At 41.6% G+C, this 9,430-nt stretch overlaps 1 protein-coding gene across 2 annotated transcripts; it reads right to left on the bottom strand.

The window, feature by feature from the left end:
• Positions 1-4,908: 4,908 nt before the first annotated feature.
• Positions 4,909-8,565, bottom strand: uhmk1 (U2AF homology motif (UHM) kinase 1; the record flags this gene model as incomplete). Of its 2 annotated transcripts, none has more annotated exons than XM_084548135.1 (9): positions 7,773-8,565; positions 7,184-7,313; positions 6,349-6,553; positions 5,942-6,139; positions 5,718-5,812; positions 5,544-5,620; positions 5,344-5,442; positions 5,129-5,217; positions 4,909-5,055 (listed from the first exon to the last, which is right to left on the bottom strand). In XM_084548135.1, the coding sequence occupies exons 1-9, from the start codon at positions 8,053-8,055 to the stop codon at positions 4,909-4,911; spliced, it is 1,323 nt and encodes a 440-aa protein (XP_084404261.1). In that variant the 5' UTR covers positions 8,056-8,565. The 2 variants fall into 2 exon arrangements, with proteins under 2 accessions (XP_084404261.1, XP_084404262.1); XM_084548136.1 differs by having other exon boundaries at positions 6,349-6,535.
• Positions 8,566-9,430: the final 865 nt, after the last annotated feature.

Genomic DNA, 9,430 nt, shown 5'->3' with positions numbered 1-9,430 from the left:
AAGAACACGTGAGCACACATGAATGTGTGGGTAATACATAACAATGGGGCGTGCAAACCTTACTACAGATGTCCACAACCCAAAATTTTAGGATGCATTGACTGTCACTGACACCAAGTATAATGCTACCATGGACTCAAGTAAGCTAGCTCTGGGCTAAACCCTGAATGAATTCAAGGTATCCTGTAATGGTTTGCATTTTGGTCCAGATCAGTACTATGAAAAGACGTAAGTTAAATAAAAGGAAAAGTCAGGGGCATCCTGGTGGCCTAGTGGTTATGTCATATGTCATGTACCAGCAACATCGTTTCAGCTGGGGAACTTTATTCTACGCCCTATACCTTACCCTTCTACATCTTTCCTGTATACAGGAACCATTACAGCAGCTTTATGACCTGTGAACTGAAGCTTTTCTAAACCTGAATCTGTAGGGCAAAGGTGGCCAGCCGTGCTTTGTCACTGAAAAGATGACACACTGCGGAGGCAGGTGTTTAAATCTGGGACGATGCAAGCCTCCATACTACAACTGCCCAAACCACTTTAAATCAACTGAAAGTGCCCTTGCGAGACCTTGAAATAATCACTTGGGATGCCCAAAATGTTGTTGGCCACCACACACACAGGGCGGAAAGCAGAGCAGAGGAGGCAGACTTGAAACAATGCTGATCATTAAAGCAGACAACACAAGCAATATAACAAACACCTGTCGGGCGAGCAGAACCCAAACCTGCTGAAATGCTCTGTGTTCAGCCATCTCCAAAACCAGCATGCTTTACACAGACATATGGAGCACACTCTGCATGTATTCACTGTAAACTATATAACAATAATTGCCGATTGAACGCAAATGGAAACATAGGGTCTCTACTAGACCCTGCAACTAAAAATATAACAGAAAAGACCTATGTGATTTACAGGCCAATAAACTCTGCAGACCTTCATTGTAGTTTGGTAGATGAAGGTGTTGATTGACTTTACACTGATGTTTATTAGAAATCTGGAAGAACTAGACCAAAATTTGAATTTGTAATAAATATTGTGGGGTATAAACACTGTCCCTGTCCTGTTTTATATGTGTAAATACTACTCATTATGAGCGAACATAGTTTGTTTCCTTTTTTGGAAATGTTCCTACTTCAAATTTTTGTTTTCAAATAACACAGTTATTTTAACAGATGGAATAAATAACTTTATGCAACTGTAAAATAAAGGTTCATAATAAAACAATACTTTCAGTCACAAATACTAAGGTTCCACTCAGCAAAAACTCCCAATCACATTACCCCATTTAGCCTTAATACAACACAGCACACTCACTAACACGCCCCCTCATACCAAGCCTACACTTAACAACATAAAGAGCATAACTTAGAGACACACACTGATTTGTCCTGCATCACTGAACACAAAGAGAATTTGCTTCAAACTGTCCAAACTCCGCTTGTATATTATAGCTGTTATAAATTTCTAAACCACATAATTCATTATCAGTAGGGAGTTTACTCTTACAGACTACCTGGTCAGTAGTCACATGGCAGCACTGATGCTGTAACTACAGACATCATTACATATTTATGTGAGGGTCAAGCAGAAGGTAGCCATGGAGCTACACAAATCATAAAGAAAAACCAATAGCAAACTTCATAAGCCTTAACGGAACAGTCCGACATTATCGAACAATTACATTCTGCATGGGATCCTTGACAAACTGTTGGATAACCTACTAAAAATTAGGCTGCTGACACAAGTATCACATAATAGTGACCATTTTCCTTACATACCGCAGGTGTAGAAACTGCTTTATAGTGAAGTGGCCGGAGCCAAATTCAAGTTTCAAGGGCAAAGACATAAATATTGTAGAAAAATACTTTTATTTAGGTTGAAAATAAAACTTGCCCCATCTAGATTGGTGTAGTTTAATTCAAATGATTTATTTTATGATTGGAATTGGAAGTATGTTGATATACATTTATCCACTTCACATATTTTTGTGTTTTATGCAACCTCAGTTTCTCTCACATCCTGAAATCCCATTTAAACGGTTCTATATTTGTGCTTTACAATGAGAGCAAACCAGCAGGATGCATAACTATTAAAACATTCTTACTTTTATGAATGAAAAGTCGACTTCATTAGCACTACATCACATTTATTTTCCTAACTCTATCAGGTGTTTTACTGCTACGGACTCACTTAATTGTGACCAGTAGATTACCAGCAAACAGATATGGCTTTCTAGCAATTACTGAGTCAGTTTGCTAACTTTATGACTCGTAGCTTTATGACTTGTCCAAATTCGTCAGCTTCTTTGCATCTTAGCTAAATGTTTAGCAGTACTGCTAAATGCTAAAAAGATTTTTAAAGCAGTTTAACTTTAGCAACAGCTTATAGCATTAACAGCAGCTAATACTAGCATTAGCAGTGCCATCACTGCCACCTGTAGCTGTTCAATAAGATTGCATTAGCCTGGCTTAAATGTAATTATTCGACTAAAACAGATGTCTGCTTATGGCATGTACTAGCCTGTAATAGTCAAGGTTTGTTACTTGATAAACTAAATCTGCTTGAAGGGAGTTATTTTCTAAGGCATTCAGCGTTTGGCTACGTAAATTATCAGTTGTAGGGCAACTTGTTGTTCTAGCAGCGTTTTGGTTGTGAGCTGGCTTGTGAATGTCATAGAGCACTTGCAAAGAAATCTGTTGTATCAGAGTGACAGAGTGGACTTGATATGTAAAAACCTATCCACAGTTTCTACAATAAAAGGTACATTCTACTAGCCTGGAAGCCAGGCTGAATTTCATCCACCCAACACATTTTAATGGGGGGGGATTTCTGTCTTGGATTTTATGTGATGGACAGAAGAGTGACGCCAATATAATCATAAACGTATTCTGAGCGCTGTGGCGTTAAAACTTTGTTTATTACCACATGGTTACCGCTGCAGAAGCTTGATGTTTAGATGCTATTGTGTTTGTTATAAAAGATAATAACTTTAAGAGACTAATACTAAACAGTAATTAAAGCATTTACCGGGAAGCATACGCACATTATTCATTGCTCTGATTGGTTACAGGACTCTCTGATTGCGTGCAGGCATATTGTACCAGTTGAGACAAGCTCCACAATGAAAGCCATGAAATCTGCAACACCAGGTTAACATTCTCCTTTTTGCATTGGATCCAATGTTGGATCCAAGAAAACTTGATTTCACGTCAACACAATGTGTGACATTTCTAAACTCAATACCTTGTCATGAAACTAGCAGCACGTCTTAAAGCTGAAAATAGTATCAAACTGTCCCACGTCCAAACACAGATGCTCATGTGAAGGTAGTACCACGGGGAAATAGTGCTATAGTGCAGGGCTGGCAGTTTACCCATCAATCAGCTGATTCATGCATAAACTAACTGAGAGCACTGACTCTATGCAAAGATTGTCCTACATTACATATCGTCTTCCTAGTTAGTACAGCAGCCAGCAGAGCTCTGAATCAGTACTGGACAGTCTTTAAACCCTCTGTGTGTAGAATCTGAAAAGGGCGGAGACAACACCACCAATTTACAGCTATGCTGTCTAATTTTTCTACAAACAAATATGCATATGATTATAAAAAAATGTGTAAATTGCTACAAATATACTCCCCCTAGCAGCTTTACAACACTAATTTCAAGGCAGAGCAACAGTGAAGAACGTGCCACTGTAAATCTGCACCTTCCATTCTGCTCGACACTCTGGCTCTAGACTACACTTCAAATTACGTCACAGCCATGAGGTAAAGTGACAGCGTACTTGACTTTAGTTCATTAGAAGACACGTCTGCCTCTGTTGGAAGTGCTGTTTTTGTTCATAGACTCGTTTTCCAAGCAGAAAGGGGATACGGGCAATCCACTTCATACGCAAGTTCTTCTCAGAAAGTTTTACTTGTTCATGTGCCATTTCAGAGTCGCAGTAAAAACATGAAGCTGACTGCATGTCATCATGACAGGAAGCACACAGTGTATTCTCTCTATTCTCTCCATGCAGAGTTGTCAATAAAAAGCTACAAACTACAAGGCTACAGGTTTGCTCAGATAATGAATGTGAGTGAGTGGGTTAGTGAGTGGCTGAGTGCTACCACCTGGTGGAGGAGTCACTCAAAACCATTTCTCCCTGAAAATGGACAGAGGAGTCAGCTGAAGACATCTGGGCTTCCCCTGGTCCCATGTGATGTCCTCTGAATGCTTACCGCCGACATAAATAGTCAATAATCATAATAAACTGATAATAATTATTGGTTTAACATCAGTATAAGACACTAGCTTTCAGCACAGGAAATGATCAGCTCACAGGGATGAGGTTTGCAGGGTGTTTCTCTCGTTACACGTGGGACGTTAGTGTTACGTGCTACGTGTTTCTAATCACATCCCTGATTCCACAGATGATATAAAGTGTTTCACTAATAATTTATCTAAAGAGACGCAACTATTTAGATGCAATGTAGAGCTCAGAGTCTTGAACTGTACACCGCCATCTAATACAGGTTTTTGATCTTGCAACACTTATGAAAGTGAAGAATGAAATGGAAGCTCAAACAGGAACCGCCGTCCCCAGACCACAGACCTCGGGGCTTCGGTCATTACAAGAGAGGTGCAGCTCACCGTGAAGAACTTGACGGATGTGCACTGATAATAGTGGTGCACAAGGAGGCGGAGAAGCTCAATTTACACTCTGCACGAAACAGATTTACGGTTGAACACCACATGGTTGACATGCAGAGCTTTTAACTGAAATTGTTTAAACAGCAGGACAGCCACTGTGTGTTAGGAGAAGGCATTTTCACGGGGAGAAGATTCTCTCCTTTGCAGTGCCCTCTGCCGTTGTGTTTTTATCATGCGAACAATGCGGAGGTGTAAATTGAGTTTTAGGACTTTACTGTACAGTCTGGTACAGGTAACCTCTTTTATAGGCGCTCAGAGGGTAGAAGGTGGCCACCACAAACTTCCCATCGAAGGTGCGGCCCGTCAGGAGCCTCTGAGCCTCTTTGGAGTCGCTGGAGTTGGCGTACTCCACAAACACCTGGTGGGCACGGAAGAAATTAGTAGGTGATTCGCATTTGTTGGATCAAAAATGTTGTTATGTACAGTCTTACCTGTCCTTTCCCTGGGTTCTCCTTGGGGATGAGCAGAGAAACCACTGAGCCATACTTCTGGCACTCCTCTTTCATGTCCTCAAGGATATCTGGGAACAAGAAGACATTTTTGCTGTAAAGCATGAAGCTCTATAACAAACAATTACTGGCAATTTGGATTTTAGAAAAATAAACTATTAAACATAAACTGTCGAGATGAAAAAAAAATGTGTTACCTTCATACTCTTCTTCATTGTGCAGGTGACTGTCGTCGATCAAGTTGAGCAGACGCAGGACAGGAGAGGGCAGCAGAACCAAGTCCTCAATGTGAGGTGCTGGTATACATACATACATACACAGAGACATAGGTACTCTAAATACAGCATGCTGAGAGTTGTGTTAAATCTTGGTGGATGTTTCAGATATTGGCAGCTACCAAAGGGAATACTGAAGAATGGGCTCAGCAGGGCAGTTTCAGCTGTGCATCTCTGTTTTGAGTCGTTGAGAAGCATGCTGCAGACACAAAGTAAAAAAAACAAACATATCAATCCTTAACTGTAGATAATAAGACAGAATTATGTTATTGTACAGCGTATCGGATGAAGTTTACCTTTTGATAAGGTCTCTGAGGTGATAGACAGGGATGGCAGGGCACACCAGACTGTTGCTGGAAAAGATATGATCTACAATGGCAGCACTGTTATCCTAGGGGCCAGAGAAACAGACTGTGACTTCCTATCTTATTATTGCAACAAAGAAAACATAGACTTTTCTTTGTTTAAAACTTCCAAACTTCTGTTTGGAACCTTCTGTTAATCATTAGCTCTGTCATACCTTCCACTCCTGCGTGCGGACAGTGTCTTTGAGTTTGATTCCTGAGAACATCTCCAACAGGATGATGCCCAGGCTCCACAGGTCCACGGCAGCAGTGCAGCCCGAGTCTCCCTCCATCTCCACCCCAGCCTGGGCAAGGCTGTTCTGAAGCTCAGCCTCTGGAGCTCGATACCCATCTGTCTGGATATACTTGACATCCTATAAGAAAAGGAAGTCACTGCAGTAATGCAAAACCCAGTTAGCTCAGCTCCTGATTTCTAGACACACACACACACACACACACACACACACACACACACACACACACACACACACACGCGCACACACACACACACACACACACACACACACACACACACACACACACACACACACGCACACGCACACACACACACACACACTCTAACCTGGTTTCCCTGTTTAAAGCTGAGGCCAAAGTCAATGAGCTTGAAGCACTCGTCATCTGCGCTCCAGAGGATGTTACGTGGTTTGAGGTCTGCATGGACATAGCCTTCCTTGTGAAGGAAGGCAAGAGCCTCCAGAATGTCTCTGGCACAGTGCTGGACGAGCCACATGGAGTGGCCCTGCTGGGGTCTGTCCAAAGATATCAGACTATGAAATTACAAAACACAGACACATGTAATGATTTATCAGAACTGTTTCCAAAAATCTGAAACCATATTAAAAATCTTTCATATTTTCTTGTTAACCTGTCTGAGGACCTGACGTGGAAAATGCAACTTAAATATTTTAGGTCCGTCCCTATTTCTAGGTAATTTGACCAAATTAAAGCAAAACAGTGGTCATTTCAGGTCTCCTTGAACCATCACTGATTGAATTTCACCCTGAACATGGAGAAGTAGCACTCTATCCTTGAGACATGCTACACCCTCTGCTTGCTCTCTATAGATCCTATCTCAGTTGTGTGCTCTGTATGCAAATGAACACTGATATAATTTACTGGTTCTAATGGATCTCTACCGCTGCCAAAGAACCATTATTATTACTATTATTATTATTAATAATATTTATATTGTCCTGGTGTAAGTTATTTTAGAGGCAACGCTAAGATTATGACTGGAACCCTTAAAACGTCCATACACACTGTAATTTCGTGGTAAAATGGTAATAAAGGTAAAGACACGTGTGATTATTAAGGCAAAAAGTAACTTAGTCTGCTTTTATCGGTGCAGACTGTGCAAATGCAAAACAGACAGAGTTATAGTGTACGGCTGTACTTGCCTACCACCCTGGGTCCCACTGCTGCCTCTCACCAACAGATCAGACACGCTGACGTCCAAGAGCTCCAGCAGGAGACAGCGGGTGGCAACACCCATACAGCTGTGGTTGGTAAACACCCCATACAGTGTCACTGAGAAAGAAGAGAGCAGATTCAACATCATCACACGTATCTATGTCTCGATTACCGTATGCACCCCAAGAAACATTACAGAATGACACCTATGTTTGCAGCATCATTGCGTAGCATTAATGCGTCCTAGCTAGTTCGTGGATTTTGCATCAGCAGAAATGTGGGACAGACAGTGTGACATCATCATGCTAACGTGCATTAGTATATTTTCCCTTAAATGAACGTGGACCATTACAAAACAATTCCACAGTAGTTACTGGAAGTGTAGGTGTACAACATGATCTGTTAGAGACATCTGTACCTATTTCATTAGTTGTATAAGCAGAATATAGAACACGGACAGCATCTCTTTAGAAATGCACTATTTAAATTTCCTAATTGAGACAGGAACTACTAAAAATATTGATACACTGTTTGGGTGCTGTGTGGACACTGTTTTGGACAAAATAACTGCGTTACCGATGTTTTTATGTCCCTGGATGTCCTCCAGCACGGACCTCTCCTTGTGATACCCGTAATCTCCTCCCTGAGTGTCCGCCTGAAACTCCTTGACAGCGGCGGTGGCTCTGCCTGAGCTGACCCGGTACACTGACGCCGAGACTCCCTGGCCGAGACGCGACTGGACGGTCCATATCTCGCCGAAGATCTCAAACAGCACCGGCTTCATGCTCTGGTCTACGCTACTCTGTGACGGCAAGATGCTGTCCTTTGCGCTCGGCTCGGAGGAGCCGCAGTGAGCCATTGGGCAACAGCGGACGGGAGAGAGGGGGAGCCAGGAGCTAGTTGACAGGTGAGAGCAGCTGCAGGAGCATTGCAAACCGGTCTCTATCAGCGCCACATATCAACTACCAGGACGTGTCAACAGCAGCTAGCACACACTCTTACTACACCCACAGCCTCGTTCAAACTAAGCACAGAACAATATCTGAGCATATTACTCTACTGTTTGCTGACTGGTGTTGTCAAAGTGAGTACACGCCAGTCAGCTGACAAAAAGTAAGCTATTTTGGCTCTTCCGAGTAGCTGAACTAGCCACTGAGTTTGAGCTCAAACACAGACAGCTTCCACGACGCGCAGTAAAATACTTCCCCCATAATGCACCGTGTACTATTAAGGCATGTGAACAGAAAAAAAAACTATTTGATACAAGTTAGCGGCTGCGACTGCAGTGAAGTTTTGCCTGAGTTGGTTGTAATCTCAAATTGTTGATATTAATCTTACTTCCGTTCCTTCGCTTTCCTCCTCCAGGTTTGGGGTGCGTGTTTCCCTGTAGTCTGCCCCCTGCCGGTAAGGAGTGTAGCTAAACAGTTACCTCGTTATCCCGCAGGGGTTTTCATATAGCAGTCAATTGTGTTCATACAGTGTTTCAGTATTTCAACTAATAGATGGAAAGGTACTTTAAAAAGCACTTTGAATTACCCCATGTGTAAGAATTGTGCTTTACAAATAAACCTGCATTACCTTGATGTCACTTCAGTTGTTGTCTCCCTCGAGGATGCATAACTTTAAATTGTGACTGCCTACAAACAAATAGCTGCTTTTCTATATCCTGCAGATAAATATTGCCTCACACAACTGAGGAAAAAACAAGTCATCAAAACTGAATTATTAATACAAAAAAGAAAGACATATATCTGTGCTTTTCCGTGGAGCTCTCCTGTGTTAATACAGTCAGACGTCCTCAGCATTGATAAATGCTTGTGTGCAATATGTGCTTAATAAAACGAAATGCAGTTTTTGTTCATTCCTGTGGTCCACTTTAAAAATAACACTGCCAGAGTAGGTTTTAGTTATGCAATGCAATGGGGACACAGTTGAGAGCAAAACGTTGTCACAGAATAAACCCGGGTAGTAGTCCTCAGCGCAGTGATACAAGTTTGATTCCAGCTTGCACTCGCTTGCAGCACGTCATTCCCTGTCATTGCTCCTTTCATATCTATGAGATAAAGGCATAAAATAGAGAGAGCGTTATCCCATTATTGCCACTGTGATATCGCAATATGCAAAGTTAAGTAAAATCACAGGGGTTCTCTTTAGCAAAAAGCAGAAGGTAAAATTCGTGTACATAAAATATTTTAATAAATTTTGTGAAACATTTTATCATCTCAAAATCATCT

The sequence above is a fragment of the Chelon labrosus genome, assembly GCF_963514085.1.
Source record: "Chelon labrosus genome assembly, chromosome: 7".
Taxonomy (NCBI): domain Eukaryota; kingdom Metazoa; phylum Chordata; class Actinopteri; order Mugiliformes; family Mugilidae; genus Chelon; species Chelon labrosus.
This window is presented reverse-complemented; position numbering and strand designations above follow the sequence as displayed.